This window comes from Heterodontus francisci, chromosome 1 (assembly GCF_036365525.1).
Source record: "Heterodontus francisci isolate sHetFra1 chromosome 1, sHetFra1.hap1, whole genome shotgun sequence".
NCBI lineage: Eukaryota > Metazoa > Chordata > Chondrichthyes > Heterodontiformes > Heterodontidae > Heterodontus > Heterodontus francisci.
Genome location: NC_090371.1, coordinates 168,389,135 through 168,409,506, shown reverse-complemented (window position 1 = coordinate 168,409,506; position 20,372 = coordinate 168,389,135). Strand labels below are relative to the sequence as shown.

Genomic DNA, 20,372 nt, shown 5'->3' with positions numbered 1-20,372 from the left:
AATCAGGGGCTAGGCCTTTCTCCCAGGACCCACCCATTGATTTGTTGCTCCTCCCTGAATAACTGATGACTGAATGCCACAGGATGAATGCATTGTGATAGATTCACAAATGCCATGTGTTGACATGCAGCATCTGTTGCTGCACATCACAGAGAATCTGCACATTCAGAGAGTGGTATCCCTTCCTGTTGATGTATGACAGTGGGTTCTGAGTTGGCACCTTCAGAGCCTCATGGCGACCACTGAGTAGCCTCTGACCTTTAGAGAGGCCAGTAAACTCGGCATCGGCCTAGGCACCGGAAACGACAACGGCAAACCCAGCCCTGTCGGCCCTGCAAAGTCCACCTTACTAACATCTGGGAGCTTGTGCCAAAGTTGGGAGAGCTGTCTCACAGACTAGTCAAGCAACAGCCTGACATAGTCATACTCACGGAATCATACCTTACAGACAATGTCCCAGATACTGCCATCACCATCCCCGGGTATGTCCTGTCCCACCGGCAGGACAGACCCACCAGAGGTGATGGCACAGTGGTATACAGCCGGGAAGGAGTTGCCATGGGAGTCCTCAACAATCGACTCCGGACCCGATGAAGTCTCATGGCATCAGGTCAAACATGGGCAAGGTAACCTCCTACTGATTACGACCTACCACCCTCCCTCAGCTGATGACTCAGTACTCCTCCATGTTGAACACCACTTGGAGGAAGCACTGAGGGTGGCAAGGGCACAAAATGTACTCTGGGTGGGGGACTTCAATGTCCATCACCAAGAGTGGCTCGGTAGCACCACTACTGACCAAGCTGGTCGAGACCTAAAGGACATAGCTGCTAGACTGGGTCTGCGGCAGGTGGTGGGGGAACCAACACGAGGGAAAAACATACTTGACCTCTTCCTCACCAATCTGCCTGCCGCAGATGCTTCTGTCCATGACAGTATTGGTAGGAGCGACCACCGCACAGTCGTTGTGGAGACGAAGTCCCGCCTTCACATTGAGGATACCGTCCATCGTGTTGTGTGGCACGATCACCATACTAAATAGGATAGATTTTGACCAGATCTAGCAATGCAAAACTGGGCATCCATGAGGCACTGTGGGCCATCAGCAGCAGCAGAATTGTACTCAACCACAATCTGTAGCCTCATGGCCGGGCACATCCCCCACTCTACCATTACCATCAAGCCAGGAGACCAACCCTGGTTCAATGAAGAGTGCAGGAGGGCATGCCAGGAACAGCACCAGGCATACCTCAAAAGGAGGTGTCAACCTGGTGAAGCTACAACACAGGACTACTTGCATGCCAAACTGCGTAAACAGCATGCGATAGACAGAGCTAAGCTAACCATAACCAACGGATCAGATCTAAGCTCTGCAGTCCTGCCACATTCAGCCATGAATGGTGGTGGACAATTAAACAACTAACTGGAGGAGGTGGCTCCACAAAGATCCCCATCCTCAATGATGGGGGAGCCCAGCACATCAGTGCGAAAGATAAGGCTGAAGCATTTGCAACAACCTTCAGCCAGAAGTGCCGAGTTGATGATCCAACTCGGCCTCCTCCTGAAGTCCCCAGCATCACAGATGCCAGACTTCAGCCAATTCGATTCACTCCGCATGATACCAAGAAACGACTGAAGGCACTGGATACTGCAAAAACTATGGGCCTTGAAAATATTCCGGCAATAGTACTGAAGACCTGTGCTCCAGGACTTGCCGCGCCCCTAGCCAGGCTGTTCCAGTACAGCTACAACACTGGCATCTACCCTGCAATGTGGAAAATTGCCCAGGTATGTCCTGTACACAAAAAGCAGGACAAGTCCAACCCGGCCAATTACCACCCCATCAGTCTACTCTCAATCATCAGTAAAGTGATGGAAGGTGTCATCAACAGCGCCATCAAGCGGCACTTGCTTAGCAATAACCTGCTCAGTGACGCTCGGTTTGGGTTCCGCCAGGGCCACTCAGCTCCTGACTTCATTACAGCCTTGGTTCAAATATGGACAAAAGAGCTGAACTCAAGAGGTGAGGTGAGAGTGACTGCCCTTGACATCAAGGTAGCATTTGACCGAGTATGGCATCAAGGAGTCCTAGCAAAACTGAGGTCAATGGGAATCAAGGGGAAACCCTCCACTGGCTGGAGTCATACCTAGCGCAAAGGAAGATGGTTGTGGTTGTTGGAGGTCAATCATCTGAGCTCCAGGACATCACTGCAGGAGTTCCTCAGGGTAGTGTCCTAGGCCCAATCATCTTCAGCTGCTTCATCAATGACCTTCCTTTAATTATAAGGTCAGAAGTGGGGATGTTCGCTGATGATTGCACAATGTTCAGCACCATTCGTGACTCCTCAGATACTGAAGCAGTCCGTGTAGAAATGCAGCAAGACCTGGACAATATACAGCTTGGGCTGATAAGTGGCAAGTAACATTCGCGCCACACAAGTGGCGGGCAATGACCATCTCCAACAAGAGAGAATCTAACCATCTCCCCTTGACATTCAACGGCATTACCATCACTGAATCCCCCACTATCAACATCCTAGGGGCTACCATTGACCAGAAACTGAACTGGAGTAGCCATATAAATACCATGGCCACAAGAGCAGGTCAGAGGCTAGGAATCCTGAGGCGAGTAACTCACCTCCTGACTCCTCAAAGCCTGTCCACCATCTACAAGGCACAAGTCAGGAGTGTGATGGAATACTCTCCACTTGCCTGGATGGGTGCAGCTCCAACAACACTCAAGAAGCTCGACACCATCCAGGACAAAGCAGCTCGCTTGATTGGCACCCTATCTACAATCATTCACTCCCTCCACCACCGACGCACAGTGGCAGCAGTGTGTACCATCTACAAGATACACTGCGGCAATGCACCAAGGCTCCTTGGACAGCACCTTCCAAACCCGCGACCTCTACCAACTAGAAGGACAAGGGCAGCAAATACTTGGGAACACCACCACCTGCAAGTTCCCCTCCAAGTCACACACCATCCTGACTTGGAACTATATCGCTGTTCCTTCACTGTCGCTGGGTCAAAATCCTGGAACTCCCTTCCTAACAGCACTGTGGGTGTACCTACCCCACATGGACTGCAGCGGTTCAAGAAGGCAGCTCACCACCACCTTCTCAAGGGCAATTAGGGATGGGCAATAAATGCTGGCCTAGCCAGTGATGCCCACATCCCATGAATGAATTAAAAAAAAAGACAAATGGTGTTGTATGAGTCATGCAATAGTTGCTGGAGTAAGGTGTCTGTTGGAAAAGGGCAGCGTTTGCCATCTGGTGAATGCAAGCCCTTACAGCTCCCTGGCAGATATTACATTGATCCCCATGGCTGAGTACAAAGATATAGAACCATAAAAATTCAGAGGCATGGTGATCTTTATCTGTACAGATAGCTCTCTGCAGGCAGTTGATTGTGGCTTCTGGTCTTCTTTCAAAATTTCACACACGTGTCCTATGGCTTCTTTGGAGAAGCACAGTCTCCTGGTACACTACGCCTCAAAAGTCTTGGTGTGACCTACACTCTCTGGGTTTGGTAAGCGGGGGGTGGTGGTGGGGTTGGGGGGGGGGGGGGTGCATGGGTGGAGTGGGCTACTGACCTCTGTCATGATTCCACACACTCACTCAATCTCTTTACTCTGCTGCTTCTCTTCCCCATCCATTATAATGAAATATATAGAGATTCACCCACTGGTTAGCCCACACCTGCTGCTCAACTATACTGAACATGTTGCGGGGGTGATGTGGGTGTCAGCGTTCTAAAAATTGTTAGTTGCAGTGAGACAGACAGCAGTGTCGTCATCTATAGTGAAGGTCTCACCCAGAAAAAGTATTTTAAAAATCACGCGGAAACACACAAGCAAACTGCAGAAATCCAACAAAATGTTAGGGACTCTTTGGTGCTCAAACTCCTTAAACAGTCATATCAGGTGATGGGGCCAAGCTGTGCTTCTCACACCCAGGTGGAAATCTCGGTCGGCACACTGGGAGCATTGAGCAGCACCTCACATCAACTGCACTGTTGAATGGGGGCGGAGTTACGGAAAGCAGCAATTCGGGGTTTTGACAGACAGGTGGTGGAAGAGGCCTAAATGAGCGATGGAACTCATTGTAGCAATTTTTCAGCACAAAAGCAGTGGAAATCACTTACCCACAATTTTCCTCACTAAAAATCAGCTCTACGCTGCCCATATACCATATTTAAAGGCAAGAAAAACAAAGGAAATTCCAGGCTTTTGAGTTTTTATTTTAGTGCCCAGGAGAAGCAGGAGTGTTTGAGGCTTCTCTGGGATTCCCTTCCTCCTCCCACAGTCCTGACCTGCATGCCAGTGTAGCACAGCAGCCATCTGATTTCTCACCCCCTCTGGCACAACCATCATGCTACAGTGGGTCACCCATTTGGTGCCTGTAGCTTGCTGGTGGCATTTAAACAGGGAGTAGAACCTGAATTTGGTTTGGGCCTCACATTAGCACAAATGGATGCATGGAGTGGCTGCCCTGTTACCTTTGCGCCCATAGTGGTGGGGAAGTATTTCCAGGTCACAGTCTCCATGATACCCACTGACTGCTTCAAAATATCAGATCAGCCTACTGACTAACAACATTCTGGATTGATGGGCAAAATATGAATTGAAATTGTCAGTTTGTGCTGATGACATCTGAAACGAGAATCTACCTTTCGAGTGCAACGGACTTTGTGCCTTTTAAGCATTTTCGGTTTTTATTTCACACTTCCAGGCATTGTGACTTTCTTGTCACTCTGGTTTTTCAATTAACAGTTACCAAAACAGAGGGCCCTAGATGCATGCTTGCTCTTTACCTGTAGATGATATACTGTGCTTCTGCCATGGCTGATGTTCTCTTCTTATGATCTTTAACCAGGTCAACTCCAATAAACAATCCTACACCTCTGCAGTGGGAGAAATATTAAGCTCAGTAGAGAAACAGAATGTTTAACCTGTTACACAAGACCAGATCTGTCAGTCATTTACAGTCTTTGGGAATTGTTCAGAACATCCCCCTTGGAGCAGGGAAGGTAAACCAGGTCTGAGGCCAGTAAGGTTATGGTGATTGTTGGAAGCCAGTCAGCACAGACGCAGGATATCTCAGTAGAAGTTCCTCAGGGCATTCTGGGCCCAATCATCTTCAGCTACTTCAATGACCTTCCCTCAGTTAGAAAGTCAGGACTGGGACTATACACTGACAATTCCAGTGTCCTGATCCATTCACAATTTCTCTGATAAAAAAGCAGCCCCTGCCAGCCTACAACCGGGTAACATCCAGACTTGGTCTTATAGGTACCAAGTAATATTTACACCACTTAAGACCATCTCCTACAAAAGAAACCCAGCCACTTCTCCCTTGCCTTCAATGGCACCACCATCACTGCATTTCCTCCATCAACGTCCTGACATCACATAGAAAAATAGGAGTAGGAGTAGGCCATTTGGCCCTTCGGGCCTGCTCCGCCATTCAAAAAAGATCATGGCTGATCGTCTAATTCAGTACCCTGTTCCTGCTTTCTCCCCATATCCCTTGATCCCTTTAGCATCAAGAAATATATCTATCTCCTTCTTGAATATATTTAATGATTTGGCCTCCACAGCCTTCTGTGGTAGAGAATTCCACAGGTTTACCACCCTCTGAGTGAAGAAATCTCTCCTCAACTCGGTTCTAAATGGCATATCCCGTATCCTGAGACTGTGACTTCTGGTTCTGGACTCCTCTGCCATCGGGAACATTCTCCCTGCATCTAGCCTGTCTAGTCCTGTTAGAATTTTATAGGTTTCTGAGATCCCCTCTCATTCTTCTAAACTCTAGTGAATGAATATAGGCCTAGTCGACCCAATCTCTCCTCATACGTCAATCCTGCCATCCCAGGAATCAGCAGAGTAAATCTTCTCTGCACTCCCTCCATGGCATATGGGGAGACCAAAACTGCACACAATACTCCAGATGTGGCCTCACCAAAGTACATCCTTGCTCCTGTACTCAAATCCTTTTGCAATGAAGGCCAACATACCATTCGCCTTCCTAATTGCTTGCTGCACCTGAATGCTTGCTTTCAGTGACTGGTGTACAAGGACACCCAGGTCTCGTTGCACCTCCCCCTTTCCCAATCCATCACCATTCAGATAATAATCTGCCTTTCTGTTTTTACAACCAAAGTGGATAACCTCATATTTATCCACATTATACTGCATCTGCCATGCATTTGGCCACTCACCCAACTTGTCCAAATCACATTGGAGCCTCTTTGCATCCTCCTCACAGCTCACATTCCCCCCAGCTTTGTGTCGTCTGCAAACTTGGAAATGTTACATTTAGTTTCCTCACCCAAGTCATTAATATATATTGTGAATAGCTGGGACCCAAGCACTGATCCCTGCAGTTCCCCACTAGTCACTACCTGTCACCCAGAAAAAGATTTGTTTATTCCTACTCTATTTCCTGTCTGTCAACCAATTCTCAATCCATACCAGTATATTACCCCCAATCCCATGTGCTTTCATTTTGCACACTAACCTCTTATGTGGAACCTTATCAAAAGCCTTCTGAAAATCCAAATACACCACATCCACTGGTTCTCCCTTATCTATTCTACTAGTTACATCCTCAAAAAACTTCAGTAGATTTGTTAAGCATGATTTCCCTTTTGTAAACCCATGTTGACTTTGTCCAATCCGGCTTATGCTTTCCAGGTGTTCTGCTATCATATCCTTTATAATAGACTCTAGCATTTTCCCCACTACTGATGTAAGGCTAACTGGTCTGTAATTCCCTGTTTTTCGCTCCCACCTTTTTTTAAATAGTAGGGTACATTTGCCACCCTCCAATCTGTAGGAACTGTTCTAGACTCTATAGAATTTTGGAAGATGACCACCAATGCATCCACTATTTCCAGGGCCACTTCCTTTAGTACTCAGATATAGATTATCAGGCCCTGGGGATTTGTCAGCCTTTAACCCCAATAATTTCCCTAGCACTGTTTTTTTTTTTTACAAATACGGATTTCCTTCGTTTCCTCCCTCTCATTAGACCCTTGGTTCCCTGGGAGGTTATTTGTGTCCTCCTTTGTGAAGACAAAACCAGAGTATGTGTTTAATTGTTCTTCCATTTCTTTGTTCCCATTATAATTTCCCCCATTTCTGACTGACCAGGTCTAATTGAATATCCTATCAAGAATGTGGCTACAAGAGCAGGGTAGAGGCTAGGTACTTTGTAATAATTGGTTGATTTCCTGACTCCTCAGAGCCTCATTACCATCTACAAGGACCTAGTCAGAAATTGGATGGAATACATGCCTGGTCTGGATGGGTTCAGTTCCAGTTAAGAAGCTTGACAGCACTTCATTGACATTCCTGCTACTGGACTCAATATCCACCCATCTATCACCGTGGTTTCAGTATGTACAAAGAGGATGCACTGAAGCAACTCATCAAGATTACTTCAGCAGCATTTCCCAGCCCCGTGACCTCTACCAGTGAGAAGAACAAGAGCAGCAAGATCACGGGAACAACATGATCAGTCAGTTTGGTTCACTAATGGAACCAGGAGGAGTTGACCCACTGCTGGCAACTGGAGCTCTTCCAATGAGGCTGCAGATAACCATGCTACAAGTAGGATGATCTTCCCAGGAATACCAGTGGAAAGCTCATCAGTATAGTATGCTGCACACTTTTAGCTGGTTGAACTCCAGCAATATCCCTCTGCACACTTTGAGGTCCCTAAGCCTTGGTTCTTACCAACCTCCCCTAAGCCCTTTGGACTTAGGCAAGTGGGGGTTGTACCTAAAGGAGAGGACATAAATTCAGTATCAGCCAAACAGAAACTTGGCAATGTGATTTTTCACATATAAAAAAGAGCAGCACAGTAACCAGCAATAATGGCCCCAATGTTTACAGGGAGGCGGGGAGCAATCATCAGGGTGAGGGTGGGAGTGGGGACAGGGAAGGGTGCAGTTTTGCATTCGGAAACCAGGAAGAACGGGTTCCCTCAGGCACTGCAAAGTTTAATGGCTGGATCAGATTAACATCTTGTGTTTTGGTTTCCTGGGCACAGGCAGCTAGACTGATTGATTGATAGGCCTACCTGCCCCACAGCCTTCGGCACTAGGCCACAGATGCGGAGCAGAGATACTTAACGGGATAGACAGGATAGATGCAGGTAAGATGTTTCCCCTGGTTGGGGAGTCTAGAACCAGAGGACACAAGTTCAAAAAAAGGGGAAGCCACGTAGGACAGAGATGAGGGGAATTTCTTTACTCAGAGGGTTGTGAATCTTTGAAATTCTCTACCCCAGAGGGCTGTGGAAGCTCAGTCATTGAGTATATTTAAAGCAGAGATTGACAACATTTCTAAATACAAATGACACAAGGGGATATGAGGATAGTGTGGGAAAAAGGCATTGAAGTGGATGCTCAGCCATGATTATAATGAATGGTGGAGCAGGCTCAATGGGTTGAATGGTCTGCTCCTGCTCCTATGTTCCAATGAGGGAAGGGAGAGATTGGAAAGGCCAAGTTGGTGGGAGATTATGGTGCAGAGGTGACTGATCACGAGACTGGTTTACAGTAAACTTAGTGGACTGAGGCCAGGCGTACGGTTGGAGAGGGAAAACCAGCTGGCCAACCTAAAATTTAAAATGGCAGTAAAATGTGAAGCATGCAGCCTCATTAAAATATTAAATGAGCAACACTTCACCTGGGAGTGGGTTGGTTGCCTCCTCTCGTCCTGCCTAGTTAAAACAGTAAGTTGGTTGGGATTGAGGCAGGTTGGGATGGGGTTTGAGATTTTTAACATTTTAGCATCGCACCAGACTCAAACCCACCCATTTTTGGGGGTCTACAATCCTCACCCCCAATGTCGCCATGAATCTATGTGAAGAATTCGGCTATCAGTCACTGGTTGGATTGTGTTAAGAATACATCACAGCAATCTTCCATCTGTTATGTATCCTCTCTCATGGAGTTTAGATTCATTGACATACTCTTAACAATCCGGATTGGCAAAAACATTACCTGACATCCCCAATAAGCTGATGTTTGGCTTGCTGTTCTTTCAGTAAATCCATCAGATAATTTCCTACTTTTGTTGCATTACCACAGAGATCCTCCTTCTCGATGATGTTCAGGACAGCCAGACCAATAGCGCATGAGACCGGGTTACCTCCAAACTGAGATATGTACAGGGTAGGTTAGGGTCAAGAACTTTCCCCCTCAAAACCAAAACTGAACTTGAAATATACACACTCTTCAAAAAAAATAGAAGCTACAAAATGCACGTGCTACCTTTTCACAAAACTACAGCCTTTCCAATAAAGGAGATATTTTAATTGCATGAGTACCTGTGGTAGCAATAGCAAAGTACCAGACTGCCGGATCACTATGCTAAGCTTCATATAGAAACATAGAAAGATATACAGCACAGAAGGAGGCCATTCGGTCCATCGTGTCTGTGCTAGCCGAAGTAGTGCTATCCAGCATAGTTCCACTTTCCAGCTCTCAGTCTGTAGCCCTATTGGTTATGGCACTTCAAGTGCATATTCCAGTATTTTTAAATATACTGAGGTTTTTTATCTCTACCACCCTTTCAGGCACTGAGTTCCAGACTCCCAGCACTGTCGGGATAAAACATTTCTCCTCAACTCCCCTCTAATCCAATTACTTTAAATCTATGCCCCTGGTTATTAACCTCTCTGCTCCGAGAAATTGGTCCTTCCTATCCACTCTATTGAGGTGTCTCATAATTTTACACAATTAAATCTCCCCTCAACATCCTCTGTTCCAAAGAAAACAACCACAGCCTATCCAAATAAATCCAAACAAGTATTTGTTTACCATGGTTATGGGGAGGTGATGACCTAGTGGTGGGGAGGCTATTGCTCCATCAAAATGGTAAATTATAGTCACCGCAGCAGAATATTGCTGTACTGGACTTTGATTAAGGCTTTTAACTGCCAAACAAATTTATTAAACAGACAAGTAATAGGATCCCAAAAAAACTGTACTCTTTTGATCCCCTGAGTAAAAGCACTTGCTTACTGGTGACTTCCAGTGCTTACTCTGCTAAAGTATGCAGGGTCAAGGGGCAATCACTTTACTTAAGAGTCAATGGTGGGTCCTCATGCCACTAAGAGAGCATCTCAGGCACCTGCCAGACTGGAGAGACTGGGAATCATTGCAGAAGCTGGCTGCTCCTGGGGCAGGGATTGTGCCGGGGCACGGGGGGTGGGCGGCATGTGCAAAATAAGTGTGGAAAGAATTTTTTCAGCCTATGGGTCAGGCCCCACCTCTCCTTACTAATGGACTTGTACACTCACCTTCACTTAAACTGATGGCTTGGCCACAGGTCTCATAGAAATTGATTATTTTGTGCAACAATTGTGTTAAGTTAAACTCAGTTAATTTTCTGTGAAGCCAAGATTATGCTAGAACTAAGACAAAAATGCTTTATTTTTGTCAACACAAAACATAAATGCATTTATAAAGCGCACGACCCCAACAGGAGCTTCCGATCACATATCTGCATCATCACCTAATATTCCAGCCGAATCCCAACTCTGTTCTCAGCATGCTACACATTTCCAATGAAGTTCAACATAAACCCGAAGAACAGTACCTCATCACACTTTACAGCCTTCTGGACTCAATACGGAGCTCAACAATTTCAGATCATAACATCTGTCCACTTTTTTTCCCTCTTATTTTTGTTTTTGGATAGCAGCTGTTGGTGATGATTCTGCTTTTTCCCATTTACACCTAGACCCATCTTTTGTTTCTTTATCTGTCCCATTACCATCTCCTTTTGCCTCACACCATTATCCCTTTTGTCATCTAATCTCTCCTGCCTTCCATCCAACTATATACCTTACAAAAGTAACATACTGCAGATGCTGCAAATCTGAAATAAAAACAGAAAATGATGGAAATACTCAGCAGGTCAGGCAGCATCTGTGGTTCTGATGAAAGATCATTGCCCTGAAACGTTAACTCTGTTTCTTTCTCCATAGATGCTGCCTGACCTGCTGAGTATTTCCAGCATTTTCTGTTTTTATTTCAGATTTCCAGCATCTGCAGTATTTTGCTTTTGTGTTTCCTTCATCAAGACTGCCTTTTTCCACTTCCTCGACATCACCCAACTCTACCTTGCTTCAGCTCATCTGCTGCTGAAACCCTCATCCATGCCTTTGCTGCCTCTGGATTTGACTGTTTAGTACACTCCTGGCCAGTCTTCCACATTCCATTCTCCATCAGTTGAGGTCATCCAAAACTCTGCTGCCCGTCTCTTAACTTGCACCGTCCCATTCACACATCAACCCTATGCTTGCTGTCCTACATTGGCTCCCGGTTAAGCAATGCCTCGATTTTAAATTTTCATCCGTTTTCAAATCCCTCCATGGCCTCATCCCTTCTCTCCATAATCTTCTCCAGCCCCATAATGCTCCGAGATAACTGCACTCCTCCAATTCTGACCTCTTGAGCAACCCTGATTTTAATCACTCTACCATGGGTGGCTGTGCCTTCAGCCGCCAAGGCCTGAAGCTCTGGAATTCCCTCCCTAAACCTCTACACCTCTCTTCCTTCCTTTAAGATGCTCCATAGAACCTACCTCTTTGACCAAATGCCACCCTAATATCTCCTTAAATGGCTCGGCATCAAATTTTATTTGATATCTCCCTTGTGAAGTACCTTGGGACCTTTTACTATGTTAAAGGTGCTAAATAAATACAGGTTGTTATTGTTGTTGACTTAACAGCAGCTACTCCCTTTTGGAATTAATTCAGGTGCAGCAACAAGTACTGGGTTGTGCACATATAGTAGTAGTTGTCATCATGTGAACAATATTGAAAGGACACTTGGACTGGGTCAATTCTCTTCTTTGCCAATTCATATCTGCATTCTCTAATTAAATGGGAAAAGAGAAAAACGTTAAAAATACCACCAGAGAATCCTATGAGCATAGGGGAGATTTTCAAAGGGTGGGAGGAGACTAGGAAAGAATTAGTTCTATGGAGACACAATTGATACTCTCAAGATTTATTGGCAATGGTTATTTCAGCAACAACTAATTGAGTTCCTTGCACTGCCAGCAACAGTCGCTCCTGCGAGCCAGTTTTCTGGCGCAATCGAAGCTCCCTCCAGAAAAAAGTTTTTTTCAAAAAGTCAAAGACAGTGAAACTCCCTCTACAAAAAATCCTCATGATCAGGCACTATTTATGTTACAATTTAACCCTCAAAAATTATTTAGGTTTTCTTTAAGCAAGTGAAAGTTTCAACCAACACTTCCTGACCCCACCCCCTCCACACCCCCAACCAAAGCCCCTGGTTTTTCATCCTCCTCTCATTAAACTACTAAATCTCGCTGCATTTTACATATAGCAGCAGCCTCTGGCACTTCACCCATCCTACATTTGAGCCTGGAAGTGAATATTGGTTGGTTATTCAACTACAGAGTCTATGACAGTACTAGATATCCATATTCATATACTTTCCATTGGGGGTGGAATGGTGGCCTCAGATTGTGATCAAAATCAGGAACTTTTAGCTAATTTTTATACTCCCTAGATCAGGATGTCGTGGTCAACTTTAGTGGACCTACCACCAGTCCAGCTAAGATTAGCTAACTCAGCACTGACCTAGCAGTTGGGATCCAGGACCTTCATGCTCTGTATGGCTCCATTTTACCCTTGGAATGCTCTAAAATCGTTAGTGAACTGGAATTTTCAATGACTTACAGTGTTAAAATATTCAAGCCCAGATGCTCCAAATGCTTCTGCAATTTCCTTGGTTGTAATCACACAGGACATGGGATGGCCATTTCCGATGGGTTTGCCCATGGTGACAATGTCTGGAACAAAGTCCTCTCCTTGCAACTGGAAGGCCCAGAAATGCTTCCCGACTCGGCCAAAGCCCACCTGGACTTCATCGACTATAAACACTCCCCCCACATTATGCATGTATCTGAAAACAAAAGCAGCAATCCAATTCCACCAGACATGATAACAAACAAACCACAAACAGCAGAACAGATCCTTTTATCCACAGAGGCAAATTAGGGTTTGGATAAAATGTATCTTTGCTCCAGTTATACATTGTTAGATTTCTTCAGATGGTCAATTCAGAAGAACATTTTGCCTGTAAAATGTGATTTATACTTTAACCTGTGAGAATCATAGAGGAGAATTTAGAACTGGGGTTTGGATGTTTTAATGTTAATTTGAAATGTGAGAGATTTTTAATTTGGTTCTTGAAGCCCATGTAAGAACTAACCATCCACCCACCCCCTCCAACCACGGCTCACTGGTAGCACTCTCATCTCTTAAGTCAGAAGGCTGTGGATTTAAGCCCAACTATTCAGCGAAGAGCAGGAGAGTTCTCCCAAGTGTCTTGGACAATATTTATCCCTCGACCAATGTTACTAAACAAAAATTACCTGGGTGCAACTTGACTTCTATGTCTGCCTACACAATGACCAAGAGGAGAGTTTTAACTTTTAGAGGTGGTGTGGGGGAGGGGTAGTGTCATTGCCCAATAGCATGCGGAGAAACCCAGAAGTCCATATTTTCCCACATGCTGTGGACTTTTAACTCCACAGTGTGTGAGATGCCTGATGGATTTCCCGTCTGGAAGTCAGTCTGATTGACATGCTTGGCTTTGAGTTGAGCAGGATCCAATCCCCGACTCTGGTGTCAGATTTTTGGCAGGGGGGGGGGGGGGCGTTGGGAGGAGGCAGTCCGAGACTGGAAGCTCGAGGGATTGGATGCAAGGGCAGTGGGGTGGGGGCAGGGGTTCAAAAGATTTCAAAAGGAAATTGGAAGCATCTGGTGGTCCTGGGGCAAATGCCGAGGAAATCCGACCAGCCAAAGTTAAATTTGAAATAGGGGATATATATGAGGCACGCAGCCTCGCTATAATATTTAAATTGCCAACTTGCCTCCTGCAAGCAGGTTGGTCGTCCGCGCACACCCCCTCCGCCCATCTCCCTAAAAACAGGAGAGTTGGAGTTGGGTCTTAGGTTTTTAACACTTGAACTTCCCATCCAATCCACACCCTCCTGTATTTTGGGATTAAAATTCTGCCAATGTGTCAAAATGCTTTACAAATTGAAATCTCTTCCTATGACATTGCTTTGACTGTTTTTCAATATAAAATCAGCTTTTACTCTACATCCGTATTTGCACTGAGAAACCAAATGCTAGTAAATATCTTTCTTTTATAAGCACAGTAAACAAACAACAAATCATTTTCCTTTCCCCCAGATTTGTGTTTTTACTTCAGGATGCTCCTGATAAATACACCAAAATATTTAGTAGGAGTTTGGCTTTTAATATGGGTTATAGAGTAAAATTTCAAAATTATTAAGTAACAAAAAAAGACTTTGGGGAAAAATAGAGGTTCATTATTTTGTATTATGAACTGAAAATGTGGAATAAAAAAGATTATGTTCAATATGCTGACATGTGAAGTGTTTAGATAATCATTGCGTTGCCTATTTCAGCCACAATGTCAGAGTGGGGCAGAGTAGAATCCAGGCAATTCCTGAAAGGGATGGAAGAAAGAAAAAAGCTTAAAGAGCTACTCAGGTTGCTCTTGAGATGTTCTTAGCAGGTGGATCAAAAAAGGCACTGATGGAGGCCTGAGTACAGGTTATTTACGCAGTCTCATCTTCAGGGCATTAATATGTAGAATAGGGAAACAATACTGTAAGGGAGAAAATATAAAGACAGTTTCCACAAAGTAAGTTAAATAATATGCAAATAACATCCAGAAATTTCAAATTAGTACACCCCAAAGCACAAAGTAAAGGCCCAATCGTACTCTTACGCTGGGGAAACAAAGATAGAAGATTTTAACTAAAAAGTAAATTAAAAGCTATATCAGCTCTTCTTTCCTTAAAGAGGAAGAGAAACAGAAACATTGTACATACTGTGCCACTTTCTGGAAGTAGCCAGGTGGTGGGATTATTTGACCTCCGCAACTCTGCATGGATTCAGCAATAAACGCAGCCATCTATGCAAAAGAAGATGACATCAATACTGCATATCTCCAGCTTACACTGTGCAGAAAGGAATTAAACAAATAGTCAGTGCTTGCATTGAAAGCCAAGAGACAGAACAGTTAATCACTTCCAGTCACATACAACAAAGCAAGGACATTTGAAATCACCGTACATCTTCAGCATACTTTGTCCACCAGAGTATTCCACTGTTTCTTCAAGCTTGCAATGCCATTCGTAAAAATATGTCATAATGAACATTTCAGTACCTGGGACTGAAGTGCCACTGATAACACTCCTGTTATCTTTAGTGAATTGGTTAATGTCCCCAAGTAAAATTTAATTTACGTACTGCTTCAACAAAGTTGTTGACTGGTTTGGTTTATTTCAGTGGAATTTCAACCCCTGTCTAGTTTTGCACGTGTTGCTATGAACAGAAGGTCTGTTAGCGATAATGCCAATGTTTATCAGAAATGGTCAAAGTCACAATATGCAACGTGCTTCATCTGAGGCTGCTCGATGGACAAGGATTCCACGTTAGTACATCTTACTTGGTCATTTTCCAAACACACATGGACTCAAGTTCTCTGTCTGACTTTTCAAAGTTATCAAATACTAGATAAAAAGTTAAGACCCTCCCTGGATATTACAGTTCCACAGTAGATGGTCCTCCTGGAAATAAACCACGTCTCTGGCCTTGATGAAGTAGTTAGAGAGTAACTGAGCAAGCTGGTGCTTCAAATATATTACTGCACACCAGAGATGCCACTTGCACACATGGCACTAGCCTTTACTCTCTCTGCGACTGGCCAACATCATGGCTACCTGCAAAAATATCCAACAAAAGGGGAAAAAAAAAGAAAAAAAACTATCCATTAGTGAAGAAAAGTATAAAGTCATGACCTACCTAAGCTTTTGGACTGATGGTCAGGACAAGTGATTTGGCAAGACATGGTGCTGTCTGATATCCTCTAAATTACAACATTTTGCATAAAAAGTGCTGGAGGAAGTGATGTTTGAGTGGGTCTAATGGGTAAATTGCAACAAATCACTTGCCCTGTTGATGGTTCACTAAATTTGTAACAGTGTGTCAGGACACCGATTGGGAATTTCCTTGGAGTTGCTCCTAATCCGCCGTCATAACTTTGCCAGAAGTGGGGTGGAAATCCCATTGCATGTCTGGTGAATTTGCGATGGTGCTAGAGCAGGAGCAGCTCTGAGATAATTCCCAGGCAGTAAGTTCATTAGCACTACTTTGTAACACAAGGAGTGGGCAATTATAGTGTCAGGACCAATTCTTTCATTGACATTTCAAGGCCCATCTCACAAATCAGTCAGAATTTTTGAATGCCAGCATCCCAGTTTGAGCTTGTCATTACAGCACTGCGAAGAAATAAGTTTGTATGTTATGATGCAATCGGGATGGCAACTTGTCATATTTAATCCACAGACTCTGGGGATGAATTTCCACAGGGAGTGCTGTTTTTTGGGACTTCTGCCAAGGTCTACGATGGACGATCAGAGGAAATTGTTGCCCTATGCCCCCCGCCTCCCAACCACCAGGGAAATCCATATCCTCTTGTGTTTTCTATCTAACCTTATTTTCTTAGAATTTCTCCAAGTTTCAGCGAACATGGACACTTCCCATTTCTGGTACTTCATGTAAGCATAAACACTTAGAGCTCGACAAAGAGTAAAGGTCCCTTAACTACCAACAATGTGCTTTAGCTCCAAACTTACAGAAACACCTTCCACTCAACAATTTTTTTCTTCTATTTCCACATGAACCAAAGTTGGCAAAATCACTCAGGCAGACCCAATCAGCGCTAAATTGGAAAGAGTTTGATGTTTGACCAAGACTGCCCAAACTCATTTCACATTGTACCCTTCCAGCTAACAGACAGAGGAAACTTTCATCCCATCAGTTTGCCCTGCTTTTGCTCTCAGCTCTCAGGGTTGAAAAAGAGCCAGGGTTGAAAGCTTGAGGTGTCTTTACTAAATACCGCAAGCTGCCATCTCTGTTACACTACAGCACAACTGTACCTCATTTGAACAGCTTTACTGTGCTTTCCTACCAAAGCAACTTTTATCCAGGACTTGGGATAAGTTGAAATATACTACCAAACTTTTCACTTTTTAAAAAAACTTTCAAACCTGTTTCACGTTGCAGCACCTTTGGCAAATGAACACTAGGTCCACAAAAAATAAAAGTATGGGAAAAGTCTTTTTGCAGAAACTATACTTCAAAGAAGTAAAGCTCATCACAAAAGGTCAGAACTACATTTTTGTCAGTGAACATATGCACAGAAAGATACAGCAAATTATATATCAATACCATCAAAGGCTTAGTAATGTAAAGTAATGGTGTTCCTACTTCAGGCCAGGGAGCGAAGAAAAAAAGAGACACGTTTTTAATCTCATCTTCTCTGGATAATTTGAATTCTGACCTAAAATCTGGATCGATAATATTACTCCCACCATATTTTTGTTAAACTGGCTACAAACCTTACGGCCTTTCTTTTGCGCCTCTTGAATCAGCAAGTTTACTTCATCTGCGTAGGCTGAGGCTGGATCAGGATGATCCTCTCTATACTTTCCTCTGTAGGTATCTGGGGATGGTGCCTGAAAAAGGGTAAGTAAAACTGTACAATTCGATTTACAAATCCACATTCGGCGGGAATAGCCAGAATACAAGAGTTTCAGGCACTAGTGTCTCTAGGCTGTCCAAACTCGTTTGCATCCAATTTCTTTCAGTTTTCAGAGTGCTGGATCCATTTCCAGTGGCTCCATTGAACAGAAATAAAGAAACTTTCCTGTAAGATATGATTAAAATGACCACACCATCATGCTACTCTGAGCTGATAACTCACAATATCTATTTTTACTCCTTTAACTCTCTTCAGATGACGCTGACTGGTGCTGGGTGCAGATTCATGGACAGTAGCACTGCCAGATACCTCACCCAAGTGGCCATTCTTTATGCATGAGCTTACAAGCTTCACAACCAAGTCTGATTCTGTCAACACTTACATTTTTTCACAATTCAGTGGGTTGCAAATCAGCAGCAGGACACTTAGCTGATTTTTCCTCTGCCCAGCCTAGGCGCACTGAGGTTGATTGTAGCTCCCCTACTTCCGAGATCAGCTACTTAGCAGACCAGCGGGAGAAGACGGATCCTACCTAGCGCATAAGGCTTGATTCCATACTATATGCTGCTTTTACATTGGAATCATGGGAAGCTTTAAGAGTCTTGGCAGGTATTCTGTTGGTAACGGTGCCTACTGCAGATGTCTGTTTGTTCGCTAACGCCATTTGCAAAAAGCAAGAAATATTTAACTGTTACCAATACTCACAACATGCACAAACTCCTTCTGACCTCCTGCCCGAAGCTCGTGGAATTTATAGGGGCTGATGTCGATCAAAGACGTAACGTGTCCATGGTAGGCACTGTATGGGAAGTGAAAGCAATCCAAGATCAATCCAAATACATGGAATTTGGGCACTCAGGTGTGCAATTGCATCACGTGATTCTTTGTCTTACAAGACTAAACATTTTCAGCAAACCAAATACTTTCAGCAATTTCTCCCCCTGCTACTCAATGTGGACAGATGGTGCTAGACTGCTTTTACACCAGTGCCTAGAAATTATACATGCACTAACAGCAGCCAAACATTTAATGCATTCATATGACAGACTCCCAACTACTGTATTCCATGTTTTAAATGGCTCAATGCCCATGCTAAAACAGCAGAGAAATGATATATCAATGCATTCACTAATTCATTTCCAGCTTTACATCATACTGAAGAAGATCAGGTGTCCTGGGATCTTCTCAGTTTTACCCTCTGATTTTAAAGCAGTACTAGGATGGGTGGAGCAGGAAATCGGCTAGAAAGCTGTTCTTCCAGCTCCACACTCATCACCGCTGCTTCTGGAATTATATACTGCAGGTGATGGTGGACAACTAAAGCTGCCCAAACGCAGATGAGTGTATACAAATTAGGTGGCACCATATCATAATTTTACCATTAGTGCCACAGCAATGCTTAAACTAAATGACTACAGCTTGTTACTAGCAACCGGGTTTGCTAAGGACCAGCAGGAGGACTTTTAAATTGTATATCCCCCCCCATCTCCTCAGTTCTCAATGTGTGGGATTGTTTAAGGAACAATCTATTCCCTCCTCCTGCCTTAGAATGTTTGCTGCCCTCACTGGCTAATTTTCACACTTTACAAAGCCTCAACTGCTGGGAGATGTGATAAAATGTCTTTCAAATCAGTTTCCACTTCTAGACTGAGCACTGAGTTGTGTTTAGAGAGCTTGCTTGATGGAGACACATAACAGCTGCAAATTTCAGAGGGTAAAGTGAACAGCACTTTTACACAATTCAGTCAGAGGGGTTTACAACAACAATTTGCATTCATATAGCACCTTTAACAATCATAAAATATTCCAAGGCGCTTCAAAGGAGCTTTATCAAACAAATTTGACACCAAGTCACACAAGGAAATATTACGACAGAAAGCAATAAGTTTTGAGGAGCATCTTAAAGGAGAAAAGGGAGGCAAGAGTGGCAGAGAGATTTCGGGAGGGAACTCCAGAGCTTAGGGCCTAGGCAGCTGAAAGCACAGCCAACAATGGTGGGGTGGTTAAAAATCGGGGATGTACAAGAGTTGGAGGAGGGCCGATATCATGGAGGGTTGTAGAGTTTCAGGAGGTTAGAGAGAAAGGAGGGGCGAGGCAATGAATGGAGGAATTTGAAAACAGGGATGAGAATTTTAAAATTCTAAACTTCATGACTTAAAGAGGGGCAAGAATGGCAGCTCAACACCCCTGGACATATAGTTTTCAGGTGGGATAGAAAGGGGAATAAAAAAAGGAGGGGGTGTAGCATTATTGGTTAAGGAATCAATGACAGCTGTGAGGAAGGATGATATGCCAAATGAATCATCAAATGAGGCCATATGGGTGGAGTTCAGAAATAAAAAAAGGGCAGCTACTACACTACTAGGAGTGTACTATAGACCCCCAAATAGTGAGAGGGAGATAGAAGAACAAATATGTAGGCAAATATCTGAGTGCAAAAATAGTTGGGGATTTCAATTACCCTAATATCAACTGGGATACAAACAGTGTGAAGGGCACAGTGGGCACAAAATTCTTGAACTGCATTCAAGACAACATTTTTAGCCAGCACGTAACGAGCCCAACAATGGGGGGGGGGGGGGGGGGGGGGTGGGCAGGGGGGGAAACAATTTTAGATTTAGTCTTCTGTAATGAAGCTGGGCAAGTGATGTAGCAGTGAGTGACCATTTTGGAGCTAGTGACCATAATACAGTTAGTTTTAGCATAATCATGGAAAAGGACAAATA

At 44.1% G+C, this 20,372-nt stretch overlaps 1 protein-coding gene across 2 annotated transcripts in view; it reads right to left on the bottom strand.

The window, feature by feature from the left end:
- The window catches only part of LOC137373221 (ethanolamine-phosphate phospho-lyase-like), a 56,290-nt gene that overhangs the window by 18,387 nt on the left and 17,531 nt on the right, over positions 1–20,372 (bottom strand). For both annotated transcript variants that reach the window (XM_068038078.1, XM_068038083.1), the window contains exons 5-10: positions 18,352–18,445; positions 17,504–17,620; positions 14,930–15,012; positions 12,738–12,963; positions 9,022–9,176; positions 4,822–4,911 (exon numbers count right to left, since the gene is read on the bottom strand). In XM_068038078.1, the coding sequence (XP_067894179.1) occupies positions 4,822–4,911; positions 9,022–9,176; positions 12,738–12,963; positions 14,930–15,012; positions 17,504–17,620; positions 18,352–18,445 (765 nt within the window). The remainder of the gene's footprint in view (positions 1–4,821; positions 4,912–9,021; positions 9,177–12,737; positions 12,964–14,929; positions 15,013–17,503; positions 17,621–18,351; positions 18,446–20,372) is intronic.